This window comes from Lepus europaeus, chromosome 8, assembly GCF_033115175.1.
Source record: "Lepus europaeus isolate LE1 chromosome 8, mLepTim1.pri, whole genome shotgun sequence".
Classification (NCBI taxonomy): Eukaryota; Metazoa; Chordata; class Mammalia; order Lagomorpha; family Leporidae; genus Lepus; species Lepus europaeus.
In genome coordinates this window covers 24,881,348-24,898,432 of record NC_084834.1, presented here as the reverse complement: position 1 = coordinate 24,898,432, position 17,085 = coordinate 24,881,348, and the positions used below count along the sequence as shown (strand labels likewise).

The following is a 17,085-nucleotide window of genomic DNA, read 5'->3' as shown; positions in this document are numbered from 1 at the left end:
GGGTTGGAGCCAGAAGACAATAATTCCCCAGGGGAGGATGGGAGCTCCGGAGACGGAAGACCCTTGCTGCTGTCCTCAAATGAAAAGAAAGGTCAGCAGAGAAGCAGAAAGAAAGCCGGCCCGCCAAGATGCTGCAGGGGACAGCAAAAGCCCCAGCGACGGACGATGGGTCACCCGGCTTGACCCCGCCCAGAGACATCAGAGCGTGTGTTCCGTGTGGACTGGGGCCGGGAGCCCGCGGGCGCAGGGCTGCAGGAATGGAAGCTCGCAGGGCCCCGGGTCCCCGTCTGCCACAGGGGGCGATGCCATTGCCGACTCCCTTGGGACGCTTGCCTGTGCACTCAGTATCCCTTTGGGATTCACAGCAGCGTGGGGTCCTGAGCGTGGAGCTGTCTTGCTCCCGCTGCGTTTTTTTTCCCACCCTGCGGGCTTGGTCGGACCCACTCCCCGCTCGCTGGCCAAGAAACCGGGCTGGTGCCCGACGCCAACTTTCGGTTTGTGCTTGTTGCCCTCGGGACGCGCGCAGCTCCTCTCCTTTCAGTCGCAGGCCCGCGCGTGGAGGTCAGGGATGCTGGGGCTGAGGCCCCGGGGCGAGGGTGGGGAGGAGGCGGAAGTGCTCGGGCCCACGGGCGGGAAACGCCAAGCGCAGTGGTTATCTCAGCGAGGCAAAGGTGGCGATGACTTCATCCCCGCGAGGGCGCCTCTCCGCCCCTGCGGCCCGCGGCCCGCCGGCCAGTGTGCTCGGGAGCCGTCTGCCCGTGACCAGGCGACTCCGAGCCTCCCGGGGACACGAGGCGTTTCGGGGAGAGCTGCAGTCACCCCGCCTCCCCTGTCCCCTCGTGCGAGTGTGAGGAGCCCCCTCCCGCCCCTAGCAGCCCGTGTAGTCCATGTATCATGCCCTGCAATGCTCCTGTTCCGGTCACGGAACCGAACCGTGCGCAGAACAGGTAGCCCACTGACAAGCTGGCCGGTCCTGCGGGGAGCTCCGCGGGCCGGGAATCGGCGAACTGGGGACAGCGGGCGCAAGCGCTGCCCAAGGCCCCGGGGAGACGTAGGTGCGGGCCCGACGGTGGCCAGGCGCGCGTGCAGAGGGGTGTGTGTGTGTGTGTGTGTGTGTCCGCGCGCGCGCACGCACCCGCACGCGGGGAGCAGGAGCCGCCGAGGCGGCTCTTTTGTGGCGGACGCCGGCCGGTTCCAAAGCCAGCCCGGCCCCTCCCCGAGGACACCTGGTTCTGCTTCGCAGCCCGGCCGTCTCCGTTTCCCCGCAGCCCCAACTTCCCTCGGGGGCCCCGCGCCCACCCTGTGCCGGTCTTTGGGGGCCGGGAGCTGCGTGCCAGGTCCCCCCGCGCAGGTGCAGGCGCGCGCAGGGTGGCCCGGGGAGCGGGAGCGGGGGCCGGGCAGGAAAGGGCGAGCTGCCCTCTGCGGCGCGCTCGGGGCGCAGCCTGGGCCGCAGCATTGTTACCTGAGGCTGCGGCTCCGCCCCGCCGCGCCGCCCTGCCCCCTCGCGGTCCCAGGCGGCGGGGCCTGCAGTGGGCCGGCAGGAGGCGGCGGCGGTGCTGCGAGACGGTGGCTGGAGATTGCAGGGGTCCGCACGGCGGGTGAGTGTGGGTCGCGCGGCCCAGGATGGGGCTCGGGGGCAGAGCGGCCGAGGGGTGTCGGGGATCGGCTTTCTTGGAGCTCCACTGGGGAGGCAGGGGGAGGAGGTTCGAGCTCCCGTACGCGACCGCGTAAGACTCGCCGGGCCGGACCCGCGTCCGGAGGTCGGGACCTGGGTGGCCGGAATCAGCCTCGGACGACACTTTTAGACCCACCGTCCCCTATTTACCGGGCCAATCGGAGAGGAGCCCCGCACAGGACGCGCGGCCGGGGGGCCGGGACCCCAGCCCCTGTGACGGTGGGTGCGGGGTGCGCGGGCACCGAGTCCGGCGATGCGGACCGAGGACCCGGTGGCCCCCACTCCGGCCGCGCCAAGTTCAGGGTAGGAGTTGCGCCCCGCGCCGGCAGCAGTGAGGGGAGAAGGCGGGTCGCCCCCCGGACACGGCGGGGCCCCCAGCTCTTGGACAGCGGCCCCCTCCTTTTAAAACTCCGACCTCCCGTTGCAGACGCCCGGAGTGTCGTGCGTGCTTTTCCCGCCGGTTCGTCCTGGCTCCCTTTTGGTTAAGCAGCCGCAGTGCGTCGGCAAGGCTTTCAGCCCCGCGCCCCGCGGCCCGCACCCGAGCCCTGGGAGGCGTCGCCGCCCACGCTCGAGGAGGGGGCGTAGCCGCGCGCGACCCCGCATCCCCGAACCCGGAGACTCCCCCCGCTTTGGCTTCGGGCTCAGGGACACCTCCCCGAGGTGCCCCCCACCCCACCCCCGCGCGCACCCATCTGAGAGCTGTGAGCCGCACCCCCGCAGAGGGCGGGCACCCAGGGCCGGCGTGGCAAGGGCGGGCGATGCGGGCTCCGAAGCTGGGAGCTCCGCGGGGCGAGGGGCGGGGCCCACGACCCCCTCCCCCCCTCCACGGCCCGCCCCGACCCGAGGAGCCCCGGGAAGGGGTTGGCCGAGCCGGCGTGGCTGCAGCTCGGGTCGCATCTGCCGGAGGAGGGGAGGACGCCCGGGGCTCCCGGGAGGCGGAGGGTCCAGTCCTCCCCGGGCGTCGGCTGCCGGGGCAGGCTGTGCGGGCTCGGCCAGTGCAGCGCGGCGCGCGTGGGCGTCCTTCTCCGCCAGGCACCGATCAGCAGCCGGCGGGGCCGCCCTCTCGCTGCCCGCGCGTCCTCCGGCGCCCCGGGATCGCGGTGAGCGCAGCCGAGGTGGTGGCCGAGCCCCTGGCGTGGGGGTGAGTGGGCTGGGGACGGAGGGAGGCGGCGGGCCGCTCGCCAAAGCCAAGACTTAGGGAACGCCAGCGTGTCTCGGTCTGACGCTAAAGCAGCCGTGCCCTGCACCGTACCCCGCGCCGACTTCCTCGGGCCCGGCAGGCCGGTTTCTAGCAGCTGTTCGCGGGGAAACTGCCGCCAGCGCTCGGCCGCCCGCGGGCCTGCCCGAGGTCGGCTCCCTGGCAGGGCGGCTGCGTTCCCTGCCCTCCCCCCAGAGCGCAGCATCCTTTGGCTCCGGGGCGCGTCCGCACCTCGATTTTGGGGCGCAGAGGAACGGAGCGCGTGCGTTCCGAACGAGCCTCGCTTGCCGTGGCGAAGATTTGCTGGGCGACCTGCGGCCGTGCTGGCTGACTTTCTGATCTTGCCGGTAGAGCCAGAAACTCCCTGTTTGAAGACTGCCTGAACTTCCTCCACCCTGTTCTTCCCGGTTGTTGCTCTCTCTGCCTGTCCTCTCTCCAAATCCGGCCTGCTCTGTCCCGACTTCGAATGGGAGCCACAGCAGGAGCCCCCGGGGCACGGCCTTCTGGTCGGTCGGTTTTGCTTGGTGTGCCTTCTGATTATTGTTGGCCGAGGGGGTGAGCGACCAGCTGGGCCTCAAGACCCCACTGAGCCCTTAACTGCGCTTCAGGCGCGCGTTTTCTCCTTAAATACGCAGTTGGAGGAAGCCGGCCTCGTTTCTTTTATGTGTGTGTGTGTATCTCCTGAGCCACCTTCTTCAAGAGAATGGAATTTCAGGGATGTTGCAAGTACTGTGGGCTCTTTAGGCCAGAGGGCCTAGGAGGGGGGCAGGGGCCTTTGAAGACGCTCATGAGCTGTCTCCAGCCTCCGAAGATTTCGCGCCTGCCAGTTAAGTCAAGTCCGTGAACTTTCAGGGCTTAGGAGGCTCTCCGTGGAGGGGCTGTCACTCAAGCACACCTCTGATGGGTCATGGTTAGCACGTGACAGCTCTGTGGCTTGCTCCGGGCTCTGGCGGTTGTGGGCCTCCGTGGCAGAGATGTGGATTCCAAGCCTGTCCATAGGGGAGATTGATGGGACACCTGTCAGTTCTCACACGGAGCTGGGGCGCGTTCCATGGTCCCTGCTGGCTGCTGCAAGCCATCCACTGGGTTCTCCCAGCGCACTTTGGCTGCGGACTGGCGCTGTAGTGCATGGAATGTTCTTTGGGTATCCTCTGTCTCGTGGCTAATCATGGCTGGCAATCTGATGCATGGGAAGCAGTTGGGGGCTCACACCCTTGTGTGTTACCCTGGGGGAAAAATGAACCAGATGGCATAGCAGGGATAATGTTGTCCATTTTTCTTTGGTCTCTTTCACTTTGGAAGAGGACATCCTTTCTCAAGCTGAGGCAGCAGTGAAAATCATGCCAGTGCCTGACTGCCACACGTCCCTTTTAACTTTGACAAGCTTTTATCTGGCCCCACCGCCTCTGTGCACACCGCTGTCCTTTGGCGTCAGCAGGTAGCGCAGCCTCGGAGGGTGTGGTCATTCTCTTTATTGGTACCTCTCCGTTTGCTTTATGAGGTCTAGTGGCACGGCGGTACTTACACTCTGGCAGCACGAAGTGAGCTGCTGCTTTCTAGGTTGGAGACTTCAGCTTATCGGCGTTCTTAAGAGGGATAATCTGTGCACTTGTCAGCCTATCTGGAGTCGGAGATGAATGGGGGATTAGCAGCTCTTCTGTTCTTGAGGTGTTCTATGTTCAGAAGTATTTTAAAGTCTGTAAGAATCTACTGCCAAAATTACCTGTGCAGTCTTGAAAAAAAAAGTTCAAATATAACTATAAACTATAATTGACAGTGAGTCATTTGCTCTAGGGATGCTAACTGTGAAAACAGCCTAGTTATGCCCCTAATGATAATTGTGAAAACTTCTAAATGCCAGTTGCATCTCAAGCAAACTGTAACTCAGTGTGGATAAATATTTTCAATTTTACTTACGTAAAAGTTATCCCACGGTGATAGCTGCATAGCACTGTGAATGTGCCTCCTGCAACGAAATTGTACCTTGAAAGTGGTTTACCTGGAAAAAAAAAGATAGAGTATGCAGTTGACAGTTGGAAATGCCATCTTCTGCCCGTATGCAGGCAATTTTCAGGAGTCAAAGTTTCTTATGATTTACAGATAATCTTATATAGAAATATAGGTAATCGCTGAGCATTGGAAAAGGGCAAACCTAACTTTGAGAGCAGATAATAGAAATATTAAAAGTATATTCCTAGCAGCCAGGAGTAGCTTGGCATTTTATGTATAAAGCCAATACATACGTTCAGGCAGATGTAACTCCTGGGCGAATACAGGGAAAGTGTATGGTCCCGTGATCCCAGTGTGCTGTTGTCACTGATGGCTGCCTCTGTACCTGGCATTTTGGTAAGGACTGTGCGTGTATTAGCTCATTTGTTCTTACGCAAACCAATTAAGCAGGTATATCGTCAGATCGTAGGTGAGGGTGCTGAAACACAGGTTAAATGACCTCCCCCAGATCAAGTTATGTATTGAAGAGGTAGCCACACTGGATTCTGAGAAGAAACCTTCTGTTTTAGAATCTCCACTTGTTTGCAAAGGAGTCTTGCCTTTTATGTGTGGCTCTGTATAAAACACTTCAGCATGTTTGGAAATAGTGATGGCTGATGGCTGACTCTTGGATAATGCAGGGTGGTTTGACTGGCTCATGTGTATGTATGGGCTGGGCCCTGACCCCGTGGAAGGACCCTTGCACCCAGAAATCCAGAGTGTGGAGCTCCTCCAAACGGCCGCTTGTGAGCTGGAAGACACTGCTCCCTTTGCCCGCTCCCACCTCGCGGTGGGGTGCTCACCTGATACCCTCCCCAGGGTCCCTCTTTCACACCCCCTCGCTCACCTGCCCTCATATCCGACCTGTTTTCATGTCAGGTCAGCAACATCCCAACACCGAAAGCAAACATTACAGGCCCAGAAATATACAAGTCACCAAAATAAGTCGGTGGCCGTGTAGATAAGGGAGAGACATGTGGCAGACGTGATATGGGCCTTGTGGGTATCTCTTCTTTGCTAATACCGCCACAGAAGAGGTGGCCAAGAAATTCTGATGGTTTCCAAAGTATGACTTAATTAGAATACGGGATGACAGCGTCGGAAGGGGTGACAGAGGCCAGTAAATGTGTTCCCCTTGGGGGAATCCAATGAGCAGAACAGCGCGTCTGAGCTTGTCAGTGGCAGGAACCAGGAATCCTCACAACTACCGTTCCCTTCCCTGTCTGCTGGGGGGAAGGCACATCACCAAGTGGAGCAGGAACTTGGTGGCCCTGATTCCAGGAAAATGAGCTAGGCAGTGATTTTGTGATCTCCAGATGCCCTGCTGCCCTGTGCTAGGGGGAAGATGCCTCTGACCCACTGGTCGGTGGGAGACGAGTCCGAACTGGAAGAAGGCAGGATCACGGACGCCTAATGCTCCTAGATTCCCTAGGAGCCGGGCATGCAGTGCCCAAAGAGAGGGAACTAGGCAGTGAGCAGGGAGCTCCTTCCTCAAGGGAGCAATGCTTGCGGAACCTGGAGCCGGCTCTCGGGAAGTGGGTGATTTCTTGACTGCTGGAAGGCGTCCACACGGGCTCTGCTGCTCTGGTAGTGTTTCAGGTGGGAAGACATGGCTCACGGTCGTAGAAGCGGTCGTGCCTTTTAATGCACCGTAGGACATGTTGTCCCCCCCACCCCCACACCCCCGGGGTTGACTTCCGGGAGGACAGAGCCTGGCTTCTGGAGAGAAAAGCTGGGGTGAAAGCCTTTGTCTGCACCTATCTGAAACCCGTTGTATCCCGGCAGGTTTGACAGCTGACAGGCGGCGTGCTGGCCTTTCCCTGGGGTAGCTGATGCGCCGGCGAGAAGCTGTGACCCCGAGTTGGATGGCTTGTGTGTGCTTCCCCGCGGTCAAGCAGTTATCTCCTTAGAAGGCAACAGTACTATGCATGTTATGAATTGTGTCTCCTTGGCCAGTGATAAAGAAAATGGGAATACTGCCACGGCAGCTGGATTCATGATTGAGCAGACGCCCCCGCCAGCTCCTCCTCCACCCCCTCCTCCTCCACCATGTCCATTTTCGGGGCAAGGGTTTCTTCCCTCCCCGCCGCCTCCCCCACCGCCTCCACTGCCTGGGGGGCCTCCTGCCCCGCCTCCCCCTCCGGGACTACCCCCAGCTCCTCACATCAACGGCTACAGCCAAGTGGGTAAGAAAAAGCGGATGAGAAGCTTTTTTTGGAAAACCATTCCGGAGGAGCAAGTTCGTGGCAAAACCAACATCTGGACACTGGCGGCCAGCCAGCAGCATCACTACCAGATCGATACCAAGACCATCGAGGAGCTCTTCGGGCAGCAAGAAGACACGGCCAAGCCGACCCTCCCCAGACGAGGGGGCACTGTGACGTCATCCTTCAGGGAGGCCCGCGAGGAGGTGAGCACGGCCTGGCAGGCACACTGCTGCGCGTCCTGCCTTGTTTCATGTTTTTTCTTTCTTTTAAAGATTTGTTTATTGATTTGAGAGGCACCGTCACAGACAGAGGGAGAGACAGAGAGAAAGGTCTGTCCATCCGCTGGTTCACTCCCCAAATGGTTGCAATGGCCAGAGCTGGGCTGATCTGAAGCTAGGCGTTTCCTCCAGGTCTCCTGTACAGGCGCAGGGGGCCCAAGCACTTGGGCCATCTTCCACTGCTTTCCCAGGCGCATTAGCAGAGAGCTGGATGGGAAGTGGAGCAGCCGGGACTTGAACCAACGGCCCTATGGAATGCCAGTGCCATAAGCAGAGGCTTAACCTACTCTGCCACAGTGCCAGCCCCCTTGTTCCATGTTAAGGAGAGAGAGAGAGAACGCAGGTGAGCATGTGCTGGAGATGAGCGACAGGGCCTCCCGTGATGAGCTTGAGCTGAGAGGCAGAGAGAGGAAGAAGTGAGCAGGTGGGGTCTGCCCAGAAGTCCCAGGGGCTTATGCCTCCATGCAGGACCCTTGTCTCTGGCCTCTCAGCACCGCCCTGTCTCCGGCACATTTACTGCCACTTCCCCTGGCACAGAAGTTCTGCTGTAGTGCAGTGTTGCTGGTCTCCACTGGAACAAAAACCAAGTTCCTGAACTCCGATCCTGGGACAAGCTGCAGCTGTTGGGGACAGAAAGCCTCCTGTTAAATCACACGACCGGTTAATATATATTTACCCTTATTGTCCTTTTGACAAACGTCTCGAGACAGCCTTCCTCCCTCAGATCTCTGAGCTAAGTCATGGCCGTGTAGAGCAGAAATTTCGAGAGCCAGAGCAGAAAGCTGTTTGCAGATAAGCCTGTAGGAAGCGTGTTTCTACTTACCACTAACTGTGTCACTCAGAGAAAATCAAGCTGTTAAACTCGAAGAAGGGAACTGAAAGATAACCCCCGAGCCACCTGGATTACAGAGACCCCATCAAAAAGTGCCTTTGCAAGTGCGCACAGTCAGTTGAGAAACTAGGAGCCCTAAGCAGGAAATCAGAGATCAAAAGCAAAGAACGCTGTCAAGGAAGGAAGGGAAGGTAGACAGATAGGAAGAGAACATGCATCCTTCATTTTTTAATCTGTCGTGAGTGGAGCAGAGAAAATGGGTCACAGATGGAGGTGACGAGATAAGAGACTAGGCGGGGCCCTGGGCTGAGGAGTCGGCGCAGCGGGTTATGGAATTCTTGAACCATCTTTCCTCCTGCATATTTGCTCACCACCAACCCACTTGCGGGCCCTTACAGTTGATGGCGTGATCCCCTGGTAAAGGAGCCAGGAGCTGGCTGACAGTGAGACGCACAGAACACAGGTGTTAGGACTGTTCCCATATAGACCGAGAAGCACGTTGGAGGAGGAAGCCCTCGGGGCCCATACACGGCCCGTGCTTTCTCCTCCTTTCCCAGAAAGCCATCTGCTTAGCATCTCGGCCCTTGCCCCGGCGTCCGGCAGCAGGTCTCCCGGGAACGGTGAGCCATTTCTCACCGTCCCCAGCTGTTCTGAAGAGTGCTGGAGTAGTGAGCAGGTGGACGCGTGTGAGGCAGATGTGTGTCTGGGAGCCCTGTTACAGAGGGGCTGGCTCCCCAAAGGCCGCTGGCAGGTCAGAGCAGGTAGCCCTGTGGGCCCGCGGGGAATTCTGCTTTCTGTACTTAAAGAGAGCTTCAGAACCATCCCTCGAGGGAGCAAAGTGGCCGTGAGTGTGGCATGTTTCCCCGGCAGAAGTGGAAACACCCATTTCCAGGCCGGAACATTATTTTTGCTTTTTTTTTTTTCCCTTTAACTTCAAAAAAAAAAAAAAAGATTTATTTATTTGAAAGGCAGAGTGACCGAGAGAGGCAGAGGCAGAGAGAAAGAGATTTTCCGTCCGCTGGTTCATGCCCCAGATGACAGTGACAGTTGGGGCTGGGCCAGGCTGAAGCCAGGAGCTTGAAACTCCATCAGGGTCTCCCATGTGGGTGCAGGGGGCACGTGAGCCCTCTGCTGCTGCTTGTCCAGGCGTCTTAGCAGGAGTCTGGATCAGACGTGGAGTAGCCTGAGCAGCTGGGACTCGTACTGATGCTTCATTGTGGGATCCGGCATGGCAGGCGGTGGCTTAGCCCACGGTGCTACAATGCAGGCCCTGTGACTTTTTTTTTTTTAAGGAATTATTTGTTAATAGTTAAGATATTTTTAATTTTGGTAAAATGCATGTAAAATAAAACCAACGGCTTGTTCGCAAACCCATGCAGCTCAGTGGCTTTAAGCATGGGCACACGGCTGTGCAGCCAGCACCATCTGCGTGCAGAGCTTTATCTCAGAGCTGAAACTCATCGACGTCAACTTCCCTGCTCCTCTCCCCCCAGTCTCTGGCAAGCAACCATCTGCTGCCTGTGTCTTCAAGTTTGACTTTGCTGGGCGCCTTTCATAATGGAACCATAGGAGCCTGAGCTTTTGTGGGTGACTTATTTCACTTCGCATGATGTCTTCAAGGCTCACCCAAGTTGTAAATGTGTCAGGATTTTAAGGTTGAGTGACATTTCCTTATTTGTCTGTATCACATTTATTCATCTGTTCAGGGACACTGGAGTTGCTTCCACTATTTTTTTGGCTAGTGTCATAATACCAACATGACCATGAGTGTTACAAAGATCTTTGCTTTTTCAAAATTTTATTTTTTAATTGTATTTTTGATTCACACATAATTATTCACACTACTGGGACATAATGTGATGTTTTGATGTTAAATACATTTTTTTAAAGGTTTATTTTCTTTATTGGAAAGGCAGGGTGTCTCAGAGAGGAAGAGACAGAGGGAAATAGATCTATCCACTGGTTCACTCTCCAGATGGCTACAATGGCCTCAGGCTGAGCCAGGCCAAAGCCAGGAGCCAGGAACTCCATGTGGGTCTCCTGCTTAGGTATCAGGAGCCTAAGGACTTGGGCCATCTTCCACTGCTTTCCCAGGCCATCGCAGAGAGCTGGATGGGCAGAGGAACAGCCGGGACTGGGATGCCAGTGTCTCAAGCAGTGGCTCAACCTGCTGGGTCACAGTGCTGGCCCTGATAGTGTTTTTGAGATGCAGAGAAACAGAATGAGAGAGAGAGACAGACAGACAACTCCCATGTGCTGGTTGACTCCCCAAACGCCTGCAGAGATCCTGGGCCAGGGGCCAAAGCTGGGAGGAGCCAGGAACTCAATCCAGGTCAGCATGCGGGTGGCAGGAGCCCAAGTGCTTGAGCCACCGCTGCTGCCTCTCAGGGTTGCTCCAGCAGGAAGCTGGAGACAGCGGCCGGAGGTTGCTATTGAACCCAGCTTTTCCAATAGCAGACACAGGAATCTCAACTACTAGGCCGAACGCCAGCACCAGGGTCTTTACTTTTAACCCTTATGTGTCCCAATCTGAGAGACTGCATGGTAGGAAGAAAAATTGATTCACCCCAACTGCATATCATAAGATAGTCTAAGTTTTCCGTACTCAGATATAATGAATAGTTTAAGCTGATCCATTGAAGTGCATGTGAGATAGTGATGTCGCGTAAGAGAGGTGACCTAGAATTCTTAGCAGTTTTGTCATGTTGTCTCCCACTTGGCTAGAAGTGCTAGGCACAGTCTTTTTCAGTAAGAGAATGTGGTACGTGCTGTTTTCTTCCCATGTTAGACTTTCTTTTGAAGAAGTTCTAACTCAGCAGAGTTCCAGCCTGACAACGATCAGTAATAAATCTTCCAACTCTGCAGTCAGTCAAGTCCAGGGTCAAAAGTAATAGTCCTCCCCACCCACCCAGTGGCCTGCAGAATACCCTGCACAGTGCCACCAGCGGAGGCCCCGACCCTGAGCCTGGACGCATGGCCTTGGCACACGCTGTGATCCTGGAGCCCACACCTGCCAGGGATCAGTGCGTGTGCTCCTGAAACAGCGTAGCCTGTTACAAATAAGTGCCACTAAATTCCCAAGGAAGGATTTGCTGGACGATGGCAAGGGTTCGAGTATGAGAATGGCTGAACTTAGAATAACATTGAGAATATTAATTAGAGCATTTAATAAGGGAGGAAAGGTTATGAAATATTGCTATCCTTGTATCTTTGCTACCTAAATATTAGAGACTACAGATGTGATAGGACAATAGTAATTATGTTTTTTTTTTAAAGATTTATTTACTTGAAAGAGTAATAGAGGGAGAGACAGAGATAGAGATCGTCCATCTGCTGGTCACTCCCCAGATGGCCACCAGGGCTAGGGCTGGACCTGGAACTCCATCTGGGTCTCCCATGTGGGTGCAGGGGCCCTAGGACTTGGGCCATCTTCTACTGCTTTCAGGTGCATTAGCAGGGAGCTGGCTTGGAAATGGAGCAGTGGGGACTTGAACTGGTGCTCCAGTGTGGGATGCAGGCAGTGGCTTAACCCGCTGTACCACAGTGGCAGCCCCGGGACAATAGTAATTAAGCTGTAATAAAATAATTAGAGATAACAATGATCCACCACTGAGAATAATAATAGGAGTCGGCTCAGACTCTCCTTCTTTTCAGGGTTTGCTTTCAGATTTCAGATCTCGTGCCCTGAGAGCTCCTGCAGCTCCCTGTCCATCAAGACCTCCTGCTTGTGATGCCTGGGTGTCCATGCATCCCTTCCTCGATCGGACCAGCTCTTAAGGGCAGGGATATGTCTTAGCCGTCTGGTGTCCTCCAGAGGAAATTAAAGGTCACTGAACTGGACAGAACTGGATGCAGGGGACAAAGGAAGAAAGGACAGTCTCACAGGATACCAACAAATCAGAATTGGCATTCACAAAGAAAATGCAGATGTTGAGAAATCCTTGAAAGTCATTTACAGCGATGCCTATAGCAATATTATATTTGCCATAAAGGAAGTCACTAAGATACCAATTAGAGAAAGAGTTAAAGGAGAGAGAGAGAGAGGAAGGAAGGATGGAGGGGAGGTTGGCTTTACTAAACCCACAGGAACTCATACTTTATCATCCTGCACTGTGATTCAGATACTGGTCATTCTGTCTCAACTTTTGTTCCCATTCCAGTATGTTCTAGAACTCTGGGGCATTCAGACAGTCCAGAAGTATAGAACTAGAGTATTTGGGAGAAAAAAAATGTGCTTGGTTTCAATCCTCCACACTGCCCCCCATCCCTGCTGTCCCGGCTGAGTTGGGGGAGGAACAACTTGCCGCTGACAGCCAATGACAATGGGAAAGGCAGTGAAGAACAAATGATCAGAACCCAAAAGCTGAATCCACCTGGGAGGATGGAGGAGGATCTGTACAATTGTGCTTTCTAGAATTTGTGGTGGGATTGGAAGAGCCGCTGTCAAGGGTGAGCTTAGGAAGTCTGGAGACCCTATGCACCTGTGGAAACGAAAGTGTCACGAATGTTTCTTCTTCTACCTTGGGGACATGAGGCATGGGAGATAAGCCCGTCTCAGAAAGACAAATGCCATATAATTGCAGTGGCATGGGGTCCCCGGAGTAGCTGGAGTCACAGACAGGTCGGAGGCTGCTTCCAGGGGCTGGGGAGAGATGGGGAAGGGGCTCAGGGTTTCAGTTTCACAGGATGAGGTGGGCTGTGGAGTGGATGGTGGTGGCGGTGGCACAGCTGTGTGGATGTGTACACTGAAAAAGGACTGCAGTGGTAAATGTCAGTTGTATTTTTCCACACCTGAAAGAAAAGTCTCTTCTTCCTCTGAAGCGATCGGGAGGCAGATTTTGAGGAGGGTAGATGCTAGCTGAACCTGCAGGGGTCACAGCAGGAGAAACTGGGAGAGCTTACTTGGAGCTGGTAGCAAGATGGGGATCACACCGCCCCAGAGTAGCACAGCACTGCTGCGTCCGGTCCACCCTGGCATCCATGGCGAGGCTGGTAGCCAGGGCCCCTCCCATCCCAGCAGGAAATCCTTGAACTGCGAGTTCAGTGCCTTACCCTCTGCTCTCTCTCTGGCCGTAGCCCTGTTCGGGGGGAGAGCTAGCGAGCTCTGGAGTGCATCCACCACACCTGCTGTTGCAGGCACTGTCTTCAGTGGCAGGCCTGCTTGCGTGGCACAGTGAGTCCAGAAGAGAAGCGTGCAGGTGGTCTGGAGCTGCTGGGAGGGGCAGCACGTGCAGCTCAGGCACTGGTCAGGCTGGGGCACCCTTGTCCTCTGAACCACTGGTCCCATCTGACTTCTCAGCTTGCACAGCCAGCGAGTCTCCTGGGATCCCTTGGGCAGATTCCACTGTTGTGAATGATCCCTGAACAGCACCACATCCCATGGGGACTCTTCTGTGAATGGCCCCCGCTTGGAGACGGCCAGCATTTGGGAAGGGAGATAAGCTCACTTACGCGTGCAGTGATAACCCCCTTGAGAGAACTTTGTCACCAGCACTCCTGTCACTTTGCTCTCAAAGGATCAAGCACTGTAACATATGAGAAAGAAAACTCCACATGTGCTCAGCCAGTCTGCAGGTGCACAGTCCTAGCAGGGTGGCAGATGTCTGACATGCGCTGGCTTCATGTTCCCCCATGAGATTCTTGGTCATGGCCAGCCTGGGTTCTACCTGAGAGCACCCTGGATTCTCTTAAATGCTTCTGGCTTGCTGCAGGCTGGGGCCTATGCCTGGGGGGCCAGAGCTCTTGCTCCTGCAGGTTGTTATACCTGTGAGCATGTGATTCTAGCTGTCAGTCCACAGATCCAACCCTGGGGCCACCTGGGGGACGCAGCCAATCCGCCCATTCCTGGGTGAAACCGCCGGCTGTTCAGCTGTGCAGCCCTGGCTGGTGGGGGGGGTCCTTTGCCCCTTCTCCCACCCTTACTCAAACACACAGGAACTGGAGTGAAAAAGGAGCAGGGGGTCCTGGCAGGCAATTCGCGTTCCTGTACTGCTTTGGGGAAATGATGAGATGACATCTCTGAGGCTCAGTTTCCTTGTCTGTCAGCTAGGGATAATAAGAATCACTTTTCCAGGAACAAGAGCTGTGGATCTCAGCCAAGTGTGCTGAGCCCCAGAGAGCCCAGGGGGGAGCAGGACGAGGGTGGGGCTTTGAAGCATGTGGGAGCTGGGAGGATGTTCCAGTCAAAAGTTAAATATAGCAGGAGGTGGCAGCGTAGTGAGGGGAATAGAAAACAAGTTATTTCCCCATTCTCGACAGAGGTAAACACCGAAGTTGCAGAACTTTGTTCTGACTTGCGGCGTTCTGATTTACAAAGTGTAACCAGACCATAGTTTTCTGCCCTAATGAATTGAGATTCCTGTTTGTGGTATGAGCTTCCCCCATTTAAAGGGTGTTAAGCTTGGTGAGCTTTATTCTCTCTCTCCTCCTTTCACGCTGAACTTGAACTCCAATAAAGAGTCTGCCCTGTTTCCTTGGAAGTTTATTCTATGGCTGGCAGGTGATTGTGTTAACATGAAATACACGCCTAGGTTAGTAAGTAATGTAATTCTTCAAGATTAGTCTTCACAAGAGGGCAGCCACACTCTCATCAGATTTTAGCCTTTTCACCTTATAGCCAGTGACATCAACGCTGCTGCCACTTGGCTGAGCAGCCAACCCGAGAGCAGGAATTCCGTCTGGAACCTGGTTCTCTTTCGTTCACAGCGAATCCCATACGTTTGGACAACACTCCTGTTCTCGCTAACCTCCCTGTGCTGAAGAAACAAATGGAAAAGAATCCCAGCGGTTAGAAAGTTCTCTTTCTTCCACCCTTCCTGGGTGTCTACTTCCACAGATGGGAATGGCTTCTGTATCTAACAACTACATAAGAAGAACTTCTCATATCTAGTCTGATTATTTTAGAAACCCTCCCAAATTGTTCATTTTGATAGTCAGAGGCAAAATCTGGGTTTTGGTGATATTTTAGACAAGCTATGCCATATTTCATTCAATCAGATTGTTCTTATTGTGAGACATATTCTGATTCCAGAGATGTTGAGGTATAGGGGGAAAAAAGTGCATCTTAGACTCGGTGAAATACATTTACTGCTCTGAGTACAAAGGAGGACACATCTCACCTCTTTAAATGGGCTATGGGACACATAGTCTTTTTCAGTAAAGAGAAATCTTGCTTTGAGGAAAAAGGGAGAATTTTCTGATGTTTCTGAAAGCAGCATTCGTCTCTTACATCTGTTAATCAGGGCCAGGACTCCCATCTGATTTTTTTTTTTTTTTACTTTCTGAGTTCAAACCTGGTATGATCCGTGCTATACCAACACATTTGTATCCAAACTGAGGCTTTCAAGCATGAGCTGGGCTTTGGGGCTCGAAAATGAAATCGCTAGATAGAAACAGTATTTAGATGCAGGCATCATGACATAGCAGGTTGAGCTGCCTCTTGGGACGCCCGCATGGGCTAGAGTTCCAGCACCCTCACTGCCACCCAGCTCTCTGCCAGTGCACCCTGGGAGGCAGCAGTGATGGCTCAAGTGCTTGGGCCTCTGTCACCCATATGGGAGTCACCGAGGGAATTCTGAACTCCTGACTTTGGCCTGCCCCAGCCCTGGCTGTTGGGGCATTTGGGGAGTGAACCAATGGATCAGAAAATGCATTCCTCTCCTCTCCTCTCCTCTCCTCTCCTCTCCTCTCCTCTCCTCTCCTCTCCTCTCTCTCTCTCTCACCTTCAAGTAGATGAGAATAACAGACTTTTAAAATATATCTTTACAATTGCATAACACTGAGGCCAAGGCAGGCATGTGGCACAGCAGGTGAGGGTGCCACGGATCAAGTCCCACCTCCACTTCCTGTCCAACTTCCTGCTGATGTTGCCGGGAAGCAGCAGGTGACCTCCCAAGTACCTGTGCTCCTGCCACCCACGGGGGAGACACGAATGGATCTCTTGGCTCCTGGTCTCAGCCTGGCCCAGTCCTGGCTGTTGCAGGCATTGGAGGAGAGAACCAGCTCCTTCTCTCTCTGTCTCTCTGCCTTTCAAATAACTAAATAAAACTTTTTTTTTAAAATTGCATACTACTAAGCAGACATACATCATCATACAGCTAAGGAACTATATATAAGTGGAAAGATTGGGGAGATGATTATATTTGAATAGTCCTAAAGCAGTATTAAGTATTTCTATTAGTCGCCAGATTTTCTTACTGGGAATTGTGCTCGTAAATTAGTATTGTGCTCTGATGGGGCTTAATTCTCTCCTCTAACTATTTTTACTTATACTTCAACAATCTTGATGTGACTGGTTCTTTTCCCCCAGATTACCCTCTTGGATGCAAAGCGGAGCATGAACATTGGAATATTCCTTAAGCAATTTAAGAAGTAAGATTTTTCCCACATACCTGAAACCTTAAGTCATCCCCACACTGTCTGCAGGCACAAGCCAGCTGACATTGCGATTCTCCTAGGAGTCCCAGTCAGTCCCGAGTGCACTGGCTGGTGTCTGTCACCTCCTACTGTTCTCCCCCATAGAAACATAATCTAGTGGTTTGGCCCCCACAGGGAGAAATCAGTCTGGGGGGACTTAGGGGTTCCTCCTCAGGGGCGCCCCTGAAGGGACCGGTGGTTGCACTGCTGTGTCCCTTAGAGGCTGGATTTACACGGAGGAGGAGGGGGCGGCTCTGTGGGAACTCCGGACCCCAAAGGGGGTCACCTCTCTTGCCCCCCAGAACACTCCTGGTGGTAACTCCGAGCCTCTCTGGGATGCCCGAGGCTGGGCGTCGGGGGCAGGGGCCACATTCTCTCCCTCTGACAGGGCTGTTTTGAGCGTTGCCACCACCGCCCATCCGCGGGGAAGAAGGCCAGGTGGGAAGGAGGTGGAGGAGGATTGTCCTGTCTCCACGGGCTTGGGTCTTTGG

The 17,085-nt window shown here is 54.8% G+C and overlaps 1 protein-coding gene across 4 annotated transcripts in view; it reads left to right on the top strand.

The window, feature by feature from the left end:
- The first annotated feature begins 512 nt into the window (after positions 1 to 512).
- FHDC1 (FH2 domain containing 1) overlaps positions 513 to 17,085 on the top strand; it is a 39,907-nt gene continuing 23,334 nt past the window's right edge. The window contains exons 1-3 of one of the 4 annotated variants that reach the window (XM_062199059.1): positions 513 to 561; positions 6,648 to 7,272; positions 16,488 to 16,549. In XM_062199059.1, coding sequence (XP_062055043.1) covers positions 6,787 to 7,272; positions 16,488 to 16,549 — 548 coding nt within the window. In that variant the 5' untranslated portion in view covers positions 513 to 561; positions 6,648 to 6,786. Of the gene's footprint in view, positions 562 to 1,306; positions 1,338 to 1,528; positions 1,599 to 2,731; positions 2,817 to 6,647; positions 7,273 to 16,487; positions 16,550 to 17,085 lie in introns of those variants that run through there. The other 3 variants (XM_062199058.1, XM_062199056.1, XM_062199060.1) reach the window with 3 other exon arrangements.